This window comes from Daphnia pulex, chromosome 10 (genome assembly GCF_021134715.1).
Source record: "Daphnia pulex isolate KAP4 chromosome 10, ASM2113471v1".
In the NCBI taxonomy this organism is placed as follows: Eukaryota; Metazoa; Arthropoda; class Branchiopoda; order Diplostraca; family Daphniidae; genus Daphnia; species Daphnia pulex.
In genome coordinates, this window is record NC_060026.1 from 7,106,800 (window position 1) to 7,122,242 (window position 15,443).

A 15,443-nucleotide genomic window follows, 5' to 3' on the forward strand; every position below is an offset into this window, starting at 1 on the left:
ATTCATATGAACGAATTTGACTGCTGTGCGATGTGTGTCCGTTTTTTTAATTTCTTTTTCGGCATTGGAGCGTGGAAATATAAAAGCAAACAGGTTTTTTCTTATAACTTTTTTTCTGATTATTATTTGGTCCATTCTGTTGCATATGCCAGTAATTTCTCTCTGTGGATTTTGTCGAATGATTTATTTAGTTTTGTGTGGAAAATAACCTAGTCGTTCAGTCAGATTTCACCAGCCCCAGCGTCTCACTTTGATTCCCAGTGATAGGATCCGGGCGGCTCATCCCGCGAGCGGGAAAGTGGGACCCCTCTCTCATGAAAAATTCCACGCCATCTTATCATCTTGATGGGATGACACGGTCACACGGACCTGTCGGCACAACCAACTTCGCCATCATTTGACGAGTTTTGTCGGATAGCATCGTTTTCTATTCTTCTCTCTTTCCAAATAGCGTGTGCGTGAATTTTTGGCAACAATAGACACCAACGTACGGGAAGAACAGGGTCAAGAAAGTTGCGCACGGCCGGACACACGGCGATAGATAAGAGAGACCCTCTTTTTTTTCCCGGTTCGGTTCGGTTCGGTTCAGACATGGTGGACCATCGTGACTCGAAGCATATGCCTATATAATCAAACACACGTCACGAGTGAGAGTGACCGCCGCCTGTTTGTGTTTTTGCGCGCATCCCATTTCCACCGTGCAACTTGATTTGATGGTCAATTCCAGGGACCGTCTGAAAATGTTTATTTTTCATTTCTGGTCGCGTAATAATATATGCAACTGTATAATATTGCTCGGTCTGTTAGCGTCGTCGTTTGCGGCTCTTATAGCGTGACACATCGACGCCCGTTCAATAATTCAATAGCTCGTCAGACGAGCCGAAAAGAACGTGAGTCTTTGCTGAAAACAAAGAAAAAAAGGGAAAATAACAATCAAAATGAAAACTAAAACAACAAGAAAATAAGGCCAAATTACGACCAGATGTTTCCCCATTGCCTATTCCGTCATTGGGAAGTGAAGCCTGCAGTCCAAAAAAAGGGTTAAAGAGAAAACGCTCTCCCTTTCTATACGGTGACGCCATGTTGTTTATTTTTTTTTTCCCGACCGTCTTATTTTTCTTGTGGGCAAACAAACAAAAATGGGGACGAGAATGTAGGAACGCAAATAAAACCATGAATGAACAATGACATTCAATGGGCTGTGGCCGAGAAAAATAAAAAAGGGTTAAGCTCTTCCTAGTAATAAGACTCTTTCATGCCACATCATCATCTCTCTCTGTTTCTCCGCTTTTGTGTGTGCTGATTTGTATTATATTTTTGAATTTTGTCATGAGATCTGCATAATAAGTCAAACGGCCAGCAGCCAGGAAAGTTGCGAACAATTACCAGCACTTTTGCTTCGTTCGGGACTTCGGGGGATGAAGAAACAATTTGAGTTCTAGATGATGATGATGAACCATCTTTGTCTCTCGTCGCTCTCTCTCATCTGTTTACTAAATTCGACTTACTTTTGCGCATTGAAATCTCTGTCGAAATATTAAAACGTTTCTCTCCTTATTCAGGTGGTGGACTATTGCGCAACAACCCAGTTCTTAGTGGCCACCGAATCGCCATTTTTCCAGCCATTCCTGATCATAACTGCGCCACTCTTTTTATTCCCCTGGCCAGTTTTCGGGAACGAGAGAGAGAAACACAACATTAGACATTCTTACATAACAAACCTACCGACAGCTGTTGTCAGTCCTGTCGACTCCATATGGCTCTTTCTATTTCTTGTTGACTCTTCTACTCGACGTATTCGTACGCCTCTAAACACAATAATATCATCAGTTCTCTTGAGGAAAAAACAAAAAAAAAAGACCAGGGTTAAGTCGATTGTTTTCCTCATTCGTCCTTCCGCCCTATCTGGAGATTGCGCGTCCAGCTACAAAGAGTCGTTCCAGCAGTCGTATGGGAGTCTGTGTGTGTTGGGCACAGGTATGCAGCCCGGCCTTCGAGGCAGAGGATCTGACGTTGAAGGTTAAACAGGCGTAGACAAAGTTCCAGTGGAAAGAGTTTTTTTTTTCTTCTCTCCTTCTATCGCCATCCATCCGAACGCACCCGCGCGCTCCTGGCACGCTCGGGGTGAGACATGAGACGCTTGCGTGCTTGTGACCGCAGTTATATGGGCATGGCTCTTTTTTCTTTTCTTTAAAAATCAAAAAATCTTTTTCTTGTCTATTTTCAGCAGCAGTCGCGAAACATGCGACGTAGGCAGTTTTCTTTTCCTGAAATTAAAAAAAAAACAAAACAAAGACTAGAAATAAAAGAAGAAGTTTTAATTCCAAGGATCAAGTATTTATTGATATAGTCAACCGTTTAGACGAGCCACTCTTGGATGGTCGTAGACTCTCTCTATTACACAGCGTAGGTTAGCCTTCTAAATAGCACACGAACCCAAACAAGCCTGCTAGTAGAAATCGATCTTTTCCTACATTGATGCATTTATTTCTTCGTTTCGTTTTCTAGTCGTTATACATTTCCGTCAATACTATGCAAACAATAGACTCTTCCACTTCACTTCACCCCCTATACCTTCTGATGAACATCAATTTCAGTAAACCGTCACTGGGCATTGACATCATTGAGCGACAGAAGGCTTGTAAAAAAAATAAGGGGAGTTGGGTGTGGAGGAAACGGGTGATAATTACGTCACAGTATCAATAAAGTAAATCCAACAAATTTTGAACTGGGTCTCATTTAATTTTTCTCCCGTTCTCCTACATCATCTGGAATGTGAGGAAAAAAAGAGTCGATTAAAAAAGGATCCCAACACCGAATTTTAAGAAAATGTGTAGGAAACAATCTTCAAATCTAAAAGGCTGAAAAAAAAACCGCACCATTTCGAACGAGGCAACTTAGTTCACTCTGGAACCCAAGTGCCACCTAGCGGCCAGACTTTTCAAAGGCCAATAAATTTTTTCTTGCTTTTTCTAATCTAATTTGGTTAGTTATTTTTTTTTAACACACTATCACTGTGATAGAATAACTTCATCGTTGCTTTCTGCAAGGAAGTGTTGAGGTTATTTGAAGAGAGATTGTTGTGGGACTTGGTATGAAAGAAAAAAAAGGAAAAAAAATGATTTCCCCCTAACGCGAAGCGTCCAAAGTTAATAAACAAATGGGAAAACAGGAAAATAGCATCACAGACTAGAAGACTCAGATCTGGAAGGACTGCCTCATCTAAAGGCTAATCACCCCAACGAGGCAACAGCTGCTTCGGAAATGGATAAAACGTAAAATGAACAGTGAAAAAAGAAGGAGGGGGAACAATAACAATTAAAAAAAAAAAAAAAAAAAGGATACAAATAACGATATCGTTACGGTGCTCCTACAGAATGATTAACTCACATGTGATAACATAGACATGATTTCCGAAGAAGGATCCAAAAGAAGGCAGCCGGGATGTATAAAAGAATTGAATGGGAGCTATCAAAATAACTCAACGTACTTTCTTTAACGACAATTTCATATGGCATCAAGAATTCAAGTAATTTTTGTGGCTACATTTTCTGGTGCAAATTTATATACGTAATGCCATTTGAGTTGTCGCTAGAGAAAGATGTGTTTATTAATTTTGACAGATCTTGGGAACGGAAGAGAAAGAGAGGCGTGACCTAGAGATTGGGGATTTAATTGGGGATACTTGGCGATTTTTTTTTTTTTTTTCTCATTCTACTTCTTTGCTTTAGAAGGAAGAAAAATATTTAAACAGCACCCAAGGCACGGGCGGCTGACAAAGCAGAGCTGGCGGCAGATCCGGTTGGAAGTAGGTCCTCTTTTATGAGGACGTGGCCAGCCCCCAAAGACACACCGCCAACGATAGCGTTGTTAGATGAGACGTCGTTCAACGAATTGAGCGGATAGCCAGTTCCTGAGCCTCCGCTGACCCTGTCGGATTTTTCATACGTGACTCCGCCCCCTTCTCTTTGGTCGTTCAGTCCGTTCTTTGTCAAAAAATATTTGAAAAACTCGTAGACGGACCAGCAGATAGCCGTCGAGGGAACTTGAAACAATACACGCGCTTGCAATCCCTGAAAACAAAGAGAATAAATTGAGAAAATTTGGTTAATAAAATGTCGCATGAATTGATTCGATGTTATCATAAAAAAAAAACAGGCACTGTGCCGAACAAACGACAAGCAAGTTCGACAAACAGCTCAAGGACTCGGGTTTCTGGGTGGCACAACGATGAAGCGATTTCACATTTCACGCAACTCGTATGACTAACCTTGTTGGCAACAAAAGGGGAGGAAGGTGAATAGGAAGGCAATGCACCATTGCCACGGAATCGAAATTCGACGCTTACGAGTTAAAAAGGCTGAGCAATTTGATCCATAGATGTATATAGGTTGATTTTTGAAAATTAACTGGTGTGGACCCATAAAGAAGAAAATTATTAAATTTTTCACCTGAAAGAAGCCGCTCACACCGCCCAGTCGGTAAACCATTTTGGCGGCGTTAACAAATCCACTGATTTGCGTCTTCTGCGCTCGCTGCAGAACTTCAGCCTCCTAAAATGATTTCAAAATTGAGATTTAAGTTCAAAATGAAATCGAATGTCTGGAAAACAAGGAATTACCTGAGTATTCAACAGAGTTTTGCAGACGTCAAGCGGCGTGGTAAGGGCAGCTGCAAGGGCTCCTATGAATCCAAAATGGATAGTTATTACATATCTCCTACAAAACATGAATAATAAGCGCACCTGAAACTCCACCCGAGACGACGTGACCTAAAGGATTGTAGGTGCGTTCGGGGTTGGTGGCATTTTGCATTGCCTCGTACACGATGAAGTGAACACACTGGAACGGCACATTCATGGCGAGTTGCGTGCCGTAAGAGCGATAAAAGGCGGAAAATCCTTCCGTCTTATAGACTTTTAGGGCACACTCTGTCATGGACCGGAAGGGGCTGTTGTACATCTGCAATCGCTGCTTCACCACTGTGAGCGCACCCAAGAAAAAAGAAACAAATCAAATTACATCCATCACATTTGATATGATGTACCTAGCAGGGGATTTTCATGTTAATTTTTTTTTCAAGGGAAACACAGTCGGTCATCAGATCATATGGATTTGTCAAAGCTACACGCATTAACTTTGTCGGAAACGTGATGGATACCTTCCGCTGGCGTCATAATTCCATCATGGAGAACAGTGGCAGCGGAGGCAGCTGCTCCCTGAGCCAAGTAGTTATGATGTGCTGAGCCTGTCGATGTGAAATCAACTTTCAATCGCTCATAGGCAGCAAAGTACAAGGCGTGAGCTGGTCCAGCTCCGGCCACCGTGACTCCAATTCCGCGAAGAGGTCTCAATGCCCCTTCATCTCTCATCATAGTCACCAGGACTGACCCGAGACTTCGATTGGCGCTAACAAGACTCTGTAAACGGGTCTGCATGAGATAAAACAGTATATTAATCAAATGGAATGAGAGGGCACTTTTGAGAAATATTTTGAAATCTTCCAAAGTTCATGTTTTTATTGGCTTTATCAACATTTCACACACACTGCTAGCTTCGGATGGCCAATAGTAATCATAAACATAGAACCGCGCTATCAACCCCACTATCATTATCAGCTGTCCGGCGTACTAGCAGTGCAACTTGAGCCACAAGTTGATGTGGAAAGTTTCGACTGAGAGACACAGGTCACAGTGATAAAGCTACATCCTTCGTCATAAGCACACTCCCGGATTAAGATATGACCATCAAATAAAATATTTTTTCGCCCATTTCGACTTTTTACGTTGAGAGAAAGTATAAATGTGAATAAGGCGTAAATGTAAAAGGCATAAATGTGAATAAGCCTCCAAAAAAGAAACCAGAAAAAATATATTTGTTGTCTAAAGACAGGTTATTATGAATGCATCCAATATTTGATACCCATGTCCATCACATGCTAGCATACTGAATAAGAAATTTAGGGAAAATTCTAATTATGGAAACATGGAATGCATTAGACTAGTACAGACTGAACGATAACTTTTCTCCCAAGTCCCACCCAACTATATAGTTATTTGGCTCAAAAATTAAGGTTTAATGTCTCATCTAAATTACCTTGACAGAGTCGATTGGATACATTACACAGTGCTCTAAAACTCCAGCCATGGAACCAGCAATCATGTGTGTAGTGGAATTCGAGGTAGGCAAAGACTCGTATTCGTCGAATTCAGCCATCGTTTACGAGAGATAAACACTGGAATGAGTGAGAGGATGAGATTGACTTCGATGGTTTACCATCGAGAGCGCTCAATCGAATGATAGAGCTTCTTCTACTCCTTCGAATTTTCCAAGGTTCCTTTCGTTTAGTAGTCCTGCTACTTTTCAGTTTTTACTTTTAGTTGTGATCTGTACAAGCAGACGACAGTACACAACAGCCGCCCAATGTTGCCTGTAAAATAAACACGTGGGTATCGGGCTTTCGAGGATTCTAAAATATAAAACTCATGACAATAAATATACATATAAAAAAAATTATGTATTACTAATTTTAAATCCAGCTTCTCATTTTATTTTGTCCAAAAAAATTTGTCATGAATTTAAAATTGTAAATACACCATGTTGAGTATTTTCAAATGGCATTGCCAGTTATTCTTATTTTGGCATTATATCTAAATAGTAAATAATTTGATACATTTTAAATCATTTGTCACTTTATTCAAACATAAATTGGTACTAGTTGAATGGTTAAAATCTCCTATTTATGTTCAGGTAGTGTGAGAACTAGATCTTTTGGTGGAGATCCTACCCGAACTCCCAGAATCAGCTTAATAAGGCGCTGGTAGATAAATGAATTTCTAAAAAAAAATAAAAAGATTCGGATGTTAAACAAAAACTTAAGACGATAAAGATGAAATTATACCTATTAAGAGGTTTACAAATTTCAAAATGGTCAACAGGTAAATAATGAACTTCACCAGCGGAAAGTAAATCTAAAAATCAAGAGATTAACAAAAAATGTATATACATATAAAGTATGGGTTTACCAGCAGAATTTGGTTCCACAAATTTGAACTCAATTCCCCATGGTTGTACTAGCGTTGCTTTGGTTTCCACTAGACTGACAATTCCTATTGGGAATTTTAGCAACAAGTTCTTGAACTCTAAGTTCAGATTATCTAGTATGTTAGAGCCTGCATTGCACAAGAAATTCTCTGTAGATAAAGAAACAAAAAGTAGTATTACAACATTGTCTTTTACTCACCTTTCCTTAATTCTTCTACTTCTACAGAAGGAAGCAGAAGGAAACGCGCAGGTAGATTCAAGGTTGCTACACTTGATCCGTCGTGTGGGACGCTTAACATTAACAATGCTTTTGTGTTCCTGACTATATTCTGTAGCTCAGGATCAGTAGATTTCGAAGCTAGGGAAGAATAACAGCTAGTGAATATTCCGAAGAGAGCGGATCCACAACACCCTACCGTTAATTAGAAGTTGTTTCAATAGCAAGCCTCCCATGGAGTGTCCAACCCAAACAATAGGTCGACCTCCCACTCCAGCTAGCTTAAGTGAAAGCAATATTTGGTCTGCTCTAGAATTGATTGCACTCCTATTGTAATAAATGATTTATAACAGGTTAAGATTTCTACTTTGTCTCAAAGCAACCAATACAAATCCCCCTTATTCCGATTTTTATGCTTCCATTACCTACGTGCATCATCCGGACATCGACTCTTCCAGTGTGACAGAGAAGTCGCATAATCGACACCTAGAATTCGGAGATCAGGAATGTCAGCCGGTAACCAGTCCCTGTAAAATAATAAATTCCCATTGAAATTAGTAAATAAATAAAGATTATAAGGGTGTAGCGGGTCAACACAACCTCCTCTTTTATGGTTAATCTTAACGACTCGCACATGAGTAATCATAAACTTTACCTAGTGAGCCAGCATGACATCATAGCTTATTATTATTATTATACCTTGGCCAGCATTCGCTATAGTCGCTATTCATGCCGAGTAGTTCACTCTGCCGCCAAGTCCATCCCACCCCTCCAAGAAGTCCATGAACGAAAATAACATCCATGCTCCATTTTTTTGCCTGTCGAGTGTCGATGCGATATATGAATGAAATATTAACAAGTAATGTAAAGAAAATTAGTAAACATTTATGAGACTAGCAAAACATAGCGTAATTTGACCAACTACATTTTGTCTAACGCAAGGTTTCTTGCTTTCATCCTTATCCTCGTACAACGGATGCAGCAGGTAAACTGATCTATCATATACTCCACATTTGCGGCTATTTTGGTCCATATTAGCTAGAGCTTTTCCAGCAGCTAAATTTAGAGAAGCATGTTGAGGACCAAAAAATTCTGCTAAAAGGCCAATCCAACCTGTTTAATTTTTTAGGTTAAGTTAATTTTTTACGTAAAATTTATTACGTTTTAAATTCTTATACAGTATACCTGATTGAAAAATCTGATGATGGAGCTGAGAGAATAAAGAGATGTTCACAATTATATTAACACACAATGCTTTGAGCGCTGCTTCCTTGTTGAACATATGCACGACTCGCCAGAGCGCGACAAGAAGTCCATTTTGCACCATTAAAATTGAGGATTCGAATGAACGAGACAGTTCCAATAAAGCTTGTAAGTACAGCTCTACGATTTGAACAATGTTTCCCGGATGTATAATTCTAGCAGTATCAGGATCCCATCTAAGATTGAATTCCTGGAATAACAAATGAATCATATTATACAAGTTTCATCAACTACTACATAAATGAAATACTTACTTCATCTTTGTCTTTTTCAGTAATTTTTTGAGCAATGCTAAGAAAATATGTAGCACAAGTGTGTTGATTGGAGGTAGGAATTTTGTCAAGAATGTGGTTTAACACATCTTCTATGGGCTATAATAGAGGATATAGGATTGTTTAAAAGACACATCATTTATAAGCTTTTAAATATATAATTTAAAACCTCAGAGGTTGAAATTATGTAAGCAGGGGGTTGTAGGAACAAGTTTAGGTTAACATTTTTTGTTCTTGCCAGTTTGACACTAACCCTGAAATCACATGCTTGGGCAATTTGCTGGGATAATCCAACTATATTATATAAAGAATAATCAGCAGTTATTTTACACTTTATAACCATAACCATAATCTGTAAATAATATATTTGAAGATACCATTATAATGTGAAGTAGCCAATGTTTTTAAAGCAGTGGAGTGTTCTTGAGTATGAGAAGGGAGTTCTGATTTAAGAATTCGAAGAAGATGCCAGGGATTTGAATCAAGACCAAGATGTGTTGGTCCCTTCATAAGAGTCTCCACCATTTGTTCAACATTTTTCAGTTTAGAGGTCATAGCATGAATCTCAGTTTCAATTACAGTTTGAGGAATAGCAATATAGCACCCAGCCTTTTGACGTTCTCTCTCAACTGCGGCATCTGACAATAAAGATGAAAACCGGCGGTTTAAAGAATGAATTTGGTATGCCAGAGTAGTTCCTCCTCTTCATAAAAAAGAAAAGATACATTGTAGTTTTCTATATGCTGATTACAAGAACTCGCTAGGAATTGAAATACCCAATTATAAAAATGACAGCTAGAGATTTCGGCAAATTTTTCCATTTCACTTGGCGATGTTTCCTCATTTTATTTACATGCTTGAAAAAACTATAAGAATATAAATTATGATTAGAAAAAAGGAACTTGGAGAAAATGAAATGAATTGAACAGAAACGCAAGCAGTCGACAAAACACCAATAAAATAAAATCCGAAAAGCTTTGTTGTCAAATTTCATGTATTAATATAATCTAGACGCCTGTTGCATTTTCGTTTGAAATTGTTTCTGGCGAAACTTTTGCAACTTTTCTCAATTCTTTAACATAAGTTTTTGGGCACTGCATTTCTTGCCATCCTACTGGAACCATAGGAGTACCTTCTTCACTGTATGCTATAACAACACCCAATTCATTTTCTGCTGTTGACAAAACATAGGAATGTGCATCACCTAATGAGAGCTAACAGCAACATGAAAAAAAATTTCATCTTAGAAGTCATACTCACTTTACAGTTGAAATAATGATCAAAATCAAATAATTACCACTCTTGCTAAAATAATGTCATTGGGACGAAAACATTTGTACATTTCAACCCTGTCCTTTTCTGTAGCACGCACATCTTCTTTCCTCAGCTGTCCTCTAAAGGGTTCTGCCAATACAATGTCCTTAACACACAAAATGGCACATCGTGCCCAGCGAGGATTTATTTGTGTTACTCTGGCTATTTAAAGGTTTAAGATGAAATTCACAAAATTCAACACATAATTTAAACAGTACCTGTAACCACATCACCAGCAGATGGAACAACTGTCTGTTCTTTACCACTTCTAACCTCTATCAGGATTCTCTAGGAAGAAAAGTTTGAACATAATATTCGGAAGTTCATTATTTCACACCAAATGAATTGTTTCACTGATCTAATTTCACTGTTTAACCACTAACCTTATCAGGTTGTGAAGTTACTTTAACAACACCTGCTAAACATGATGTGATATAACCTTGTCTTGTGTAAGTTCCGGCTCCTCCAATATATTGGTTATCCGACAGACATATGCGTTGTCCTGAAAAATGCAAACATTTTATCAAAATGACAACTAAAAAAATATGTTTTTTAATATTACCGGGAGTGCATATTACACATTTGTCTGATTCTTTATTCGTCATTTTTTTCGCACACCAGAACAACTTCGAAGTTAGAAAAAAACGTCGACTGCTGGGCGGCTCACGGGTGGGGTTCGTTAAGTGTGCACACAGCATGAACTACTCTAATTAAGGACGGTATATTCTTCGGCGTTTCCTATGTCGGCCATGTAAATTTTTTTGTGGGAGAATCAGAATCAGAATTTAAAAATTATCATAGAATTACCATATGTTCCTATAGGGCTCTTCGGGATCTGTTTTATTTAGCCGATTTATCTGGCAACGCAGCATGGTTCGAGACTTTTTTAGGGCTAGAACGGGGAGAAGAGGGAGGATGGGAGGAATGGGAGGGAGGAGGGTGTCCTCCCATTCTCCCTCTTCTCCCCGTTCTCGCCCTAAAAAAGTCTCGAACCATGCTGCGTTGCCAGATAAATCGGCTAAATAAAACAGATCCCGAAGAGCCCTATACCTAACATTTATTTTTATAGAGATATTTCCAATTCCTTAACGAAAAATTTGAAATAGGGCAAAACACCAGTGCCATCTAGGAACCAAACCTCCTAAGCTCTTGTTAGTTTGCAAGCAGATGCCCATGCATGCATACCGAGAGAAAGAAAAAACCACTCTCTTATCTAGTCCTCTGACATAGCTGCCTAACTATATTTTACCTTGTAGCGTATATTCTTAAGAGCTTAGGGTGTTTGGTTGCTAGATGGCACCGGTGTTTTATCCTTTTACCCCTACTTCTGAAAGTAAATTTATAATATCTTAATGATTAGTTTATTTCACTAAGATTTATATCTATAGTTGGAATCAGCAAAAAAAACTGAATTTAATGATATTTTTTATTAATGTTTTCATGAAAATACCCCACCCGACTAGCTTTAACAAGGCAGGATAGGCGAAGAATCCCGTCCTTAATTAGAGTAGTCCATGCACACAGTCAATCTCCCAATAGACGTTGCCAAAAGTCACGTGATGCCACATTTTACCCAATAAGATGATGCCTTGAGTACTCTCGACCATGCCTACTCTCGACATGGTACGGAAAGTGTGTTTAACAAAGCCAGGGGTATGGAAAGACCCCCATACCTTTCTCTCCATACCCCTGACAAAGCTGCCATGTCCCAGCAAATTGCGTGAAATCTATTGCCATGCCGGTCCGACAGGGCAATAGCCATAGAGAGCTATTGCCCTGTCAGTGCTAAAACCGCCACCTGGCGACGGCTATTGGTAGCCTTTCTGAACCAAGAACAATCTTAATGGTAAAACTTTTAGGTTTGGTTTGGGTTTTTAAAATAAGATGCATAGGGTAAAATTACAAACAAATTTTATGACAAAAATTTTATTTTTTCGAAAAACACATGTCACGATATGATGTCAGCTACCTGCGTTATTAGCAAGGTATCCGAAGGGATGTTTATGATTTTTTTTTCATAAAAATCAATCAAATAGCATATGAGAAAGATGAACTTCAAAAGAAAAAAAATTGTAGCGTTTTTGAATCCATATGAATACTATGTAGAATTAACGACTAGGAAAGTTATAATTTAATATGGAACGTTTAATATTGTAAAGTTATCCCAGAAAATTTTTCATTTAATTTGTTTTCTTATGATTATAAACCTTAATCTGGAATAAGTTAACACGAAAATAATTTCTCGTTTTTTTTTATTTTACTATGTTTGGATCCAACAAAACTAGAGTTAAATTAAAGTAAGCTATTGTATATTAATTATGGATATTTTATAAAATTTCGTATCATTATGGATGAATAGTTTTAAAACTCGTTTATAGTAAGACATTTTTGAAAAACGCAACGCATTTGTTGGGTTTTTACCTGGTTTATTTACAACAACAAAGTGAGTCACCCTTAGTCTCCCCCCTTGACCTTGTTCAGTTGGTTGGTTGAAGGTTGAGCCGGAGTTCTCAGAAGTCAGAATGGGGTGCGAGGGGTTGTTAACGACCTTGAATAAACATCAACCAGCAACGTGACTCACCCTATCGACCTTTTCTGCAGATTGATTCCCACGTAACGTGTGAATCAAACAAGAAATACATAGGCTACGAAAGATTTGAACTACTTAACCGACGGGACTCCCGTTCTTCCGTCTCCCGTTTTATGCAGAACTGGCTGCGCATGGTTCATCGTTCACCCTCTTACGTCTGAGAGAATTAACGGAAATTCAATAGTCTAAAAAAAAAAAAATCATGAACACAGGAAATATTGCCGTCCTGCTACTTTAAAAAAATAAAACTGGTTCACGCCTGTTGCACTGAATCGTTCCACTTTGAATGCTTTTCTTCCCCCGGGTCGATTATTTTTTAAGCACTTCAATCACCGCATATTAATTAACAAAATAACATTAAGTTATATTTTTTAAACAAGACGGATAGTTCACTGAATTTTAATGATCGATCTGATTCCGTGACATTGAAATCTTTCATCTTTCTACCTATGTATTCCTGCGCCAATTATATTTTTTAGTTTATAGAGTTTCGTTTATACAGTTTTAATTAGTGTCCTGCCTTCGAATTTTACACAAGAGTGTGTTTACCGTCACTCGTGTACTATCTCTCTCAATTGATTTTTATGATACAAGAACCACCGAAAATGTTTTTTGCTTGTGTAAAAGATCACCCTCTCAATCACTGATTTGTGATTTGTGATTTTTATGTTTGATCCACTGATTAGTTTTCAGATTTCCGCGATGATTTCTTTTCACATTAAAGTGCACCGTGTCTTGTATAGCGTTTTAACTAGCACGTCCCTTTAACCTTTATTATGCCTTTTTAATTGAATGATTACTTTTTTGCACTTATTTGCACTGAACGAGATGAAACAAAACGCTTACTGTTATTACGGTTATCTAACCTGAGAATTCAGTAACAATCGTAGGTATAAGAATCATCATATCCATTATAGTTTGTGATGGGGACATAAATTATTCCACATACATGATAACACTCACATGATTCGTGAGTCGTGAACGATACAATTTAAGAAGGTGTAATAGGCCTTGACTAAAGAAAAAATGCAAAATGCAACATACGTAAAGTAAAATGCAATAGCCGTCGCTAGATGGGGTTATTAACACTGACAGGGCAATAGCCATAGAGGGCTATTGCCCTGTCGGACCGGCATGGCAATAGGTCCGACCTCCACCAGAAAATGTGTTTACACGGGTAAAAAAAATTCAAATCACTATTTAAACATGTTCTACATACACAGTAATGTAAAATAGCCGTCGCTAGATGGGGTTTTAGCAACCAGTTTTTAACGCTGATTCTCATAGTATTATTATTTTATTTTTAAAATTATAATCCCCCCGTAATCTCTCTTCAAAGATGAGATAAGCTCCCCCCACTTTAAAACGGACCCCACACCATTTTTGGTGGGCGATCTTTAAATGTGATCAATTTGCAGACGACCTTCACCCAAATAACCCTTTTCGTGCTGCCTATGGCTACCTACAACCCTCTTTTGCCTCTAGGGCGTAAAGGCGAAATGCGGAAAGGCTGATTTGGATTTGAATGATGGTCGTCTGAAAATTGATCACATTTAAAGGACCGCCTAGCGAACATGGCGGGGGTCTGTATTGTTCTGCGAGGGGCTTATCTCAACTTTGAAGAGAGATTACGGTAGAAAAATATAATAAAAAAAAAAATAAAAAAAAATGCGAGAATCAGCGTAAAAAACTGATTCGAATGATTATGATCTCCACCCGATCCCTTATTCATGCAAAGACCCTTTTCGATGGATAGGGAAGTTGTTTAGAAAATATTCATAAATTATGAAAATATTTTATTTTTATCTACCATTTGATGATGCATCTTTTGGTAAAAAACTTTTATATTCAAAGTGTTGTTTTCTAATTTTTTAAATGACCGATTTTAACACTGTGCTTATGGCGGGGAAAAGTGGGTGTACTTAATTGGTAAACGAGGATGTAGAGACGTGGGGTTAAATCTGATCAAATTTGTAGATCGTCTTTTCTCCATCTCTAGCCCTTCAAAAGTTGTTCGAGTTGCAATGAGACACGTAGCGCAACAAGAATGTACTCGCAAAACGAAGGGGAGGGGTGTTTTAAATTCGTTTGATACTGTAAGTATTATTAAAAGTTTTAATATATAATAATTTAATTTTTATAATTACTCCATATATTTTCCAAATACAAATTTTTGATTATAAATTGCTTTAAGATCCAACAGTACGATTTTGTCCGGGTTTCATACTTACAAAGTAAGAACAAATAATGCTCATTAAAAAGTCTGAATTAAAATTTTTATTTAGGGTATACCCCCTTTTTTAGCTAAAATGACAAAATGAGAAAAAGTCCGTTCCGCCGATAGACGTTTTTACTCCTTTAGGGGGTAAGTAGAGTTGGGACCGAAGGCTGTTGTGCTTTGCTATCACACTGCTAGGGTGCCGAACGTGACACACACCAGGCTGACAGATTCGTAGTATACCTAACCGAAAGTCATGGTTACTCGTGTGGGTTCTTCACCATTTCAGTGGAAAAGATACGAAAAAGTTTTTCTTGATTCAGATGATGATTGGCTGTTGTGCTGTGTGTTAAACCGATCGGCCAGAACACGTGACTAGCAGACTAATAAAAAATATCGCTAGAAAAATCACACCCGCCGCAAACAAAATTTGCAACAAAGTCATTTTTAACAGTTATTCTACCGTTGATTGTTCTCTAACAAAGACATCTAGTGGGGAAACAATGACAACAAAGAATCAACTAAA

General features: G+C 38.2%; 3 protein-coding genes across 3 annotated transcripts; all 3 read right to left on the bottom strand.

The window, feature by feature from the left end:
• Positions 1–2,315: 2,315 nt before the first annotated feature.
• Positions 2,316–6,428, bottom strand: LOC124206103 (mitoferrin-1-like). The gene is made up of 6 exons (XM_046603748.1): positions 6,096–6,428; positions 5,161–5,431; positions 4,745–4,981; positions 4,622–4,683; positions 4,452–4,553; positions 2,316–4,073 (listed from the first exon to the last, which is right to left on the bottom strand). Exons 1-6 carry the CDS (start codon positions 6,213–6,215, stop codon positions 3,747–3,749), a joined length of 1,119 nt encoding a protein of 372 aa, XP_046459704.1. The 5' UTR covers positions 6,216–6,428; the 3' UTR covers positions 2,316–3,746.
• Positions 6,429–6,678: 250 nt separating this feature from the next.
• Positions 6,679–9,743, bottom strand: LOC124206102 (protein SERAC1-like). The gene is made up of 13 exons (XM_046603747.1): positions 9,572–9,743; positions 9,173–9,498; positions 8,965–9,089; positions 8,778–8,894; positions 8,446–8,713; positions 8,186–8,373; positions 7,960–8,078; positions 7,686–7,787; positions 7,460–7,587; positions 7,243–7,401; positions 7,025–7,171; positions 6,901–6,970; positions 6,679–6,835 (listed from the first exon to the last, which is right to left on the bottom strand). Exons 1-13 carry the CDS (start codon positions 9,637–9,639, stop codon positions 6,736–6,738), a joined length of 1,917 nt encoding a protein of 638 aa, XP_046459703.1. The 5' UTR covers positions 9,640–9,743; the 3' UTR covers positions 6,679–6,735.
• Positions 9,744–9,773: 30 nt separating this feature from the next.
• LOC124206104 (exosome complex component CSL4-like) lies at positions 9,774–10,826 on the bottom strand. The gene is made up of 5 exons (XM_046603749.1): positions 10,672–10,826; positions 10,493–10,611; positions 10,328–10,397; positions 10,093–10,271; positions 9,774–10,009 (listed from the first exon to the last, which is right to left on the bottom strand). The coding sequence occupies exons 1-5, from the start codon at positions 10,805–10,807 to the stop codon at positions 9,803–9,805; spliced, it is 711 nt and encodes a 236-aa protein (XP_046459705.1). The 5' UTR covers positions 10,808–10,826; the 3' UTR covers positions 9,774–9,802.
• Positions 10,827–15,443: the final 4,617 nt, after the last annotated feature.

What these genes read in the sequence shown, in the direction of transcription:
- LOC124206104 (XM_046603749.1), bottom strand. Translation starts at nt 10,807, where the DNA reads ATGCTGTGTGCACACTTAACGAACCCCACCCGTGAGCCGCCCAGCAGT. An exon ending in TAACTTCACAACCTGATAAG is followed by an intron (nt 10,398 to 10,492) that starts GTTAGTGGTTAA and finishes TTTTCTTCCTAG; the next exon opens with AGAATCCTGATAGAGGTTAG. An exon ending in TGCTGGTGATGTGGTTACAG is followed by an intron (nt 10,272 to 10,327) that starts GTACTGTTTAAA and finishes ACCTTTAAATAG; the next exon opens with CCAGAGTAACACAAATAAAT.
- LOC124206102 (XM_046603747.1), bottom strand. Translation starts at nt 9,639, where the DNA reads ATGAGGAAACATCGCCAAGTGAAATGGAAAAATTTGCCGAAATCTCTA. An exon ending in AACCTTGCGTTAGACAAAAT is followed by an intron (nt 8,079 to 8,185) that starts GTAGTTGGTCAA and finishes GACACTCGACAG; the next exon opens with GCAAAAAAATGGAGCATGGA. An exon ending in TGTCCGGATGATGCACGTAG is followed by an intron (nt 7,588 to 7,685) that starts GTAATGGAAGCA and finishes TTATTACAATAG; the next exon opens with GAGTGCAATCAATTCTAGAG.
- LOC124206103 (XM_046603748.1), bottom strand. Translation starts at nt 6,215, where the DNA reads ATGGCTGAATTCGACGAATACGAGTCTTTGCCTACCTCGAATTCCACT. An exon ending in CGTCTCGGGTGGAGTTTCAG is followed by an intron (nt 4,684 to 4,744) that starts GTGCGCTTATTA and finishes TTGGATTCATAG; the next exon opens with GAGCCCTTGCAGCTGCCCTT. An exon ending in GTGTGAGCGGCTTCTTTCAG is followed by an intron (nt 4,074 to 4,451) that starts GTGAAAAATTTA and finishes CTTTGTTTTCAG; the next exon opens with GGATTGCAAGCGCGTGTATT.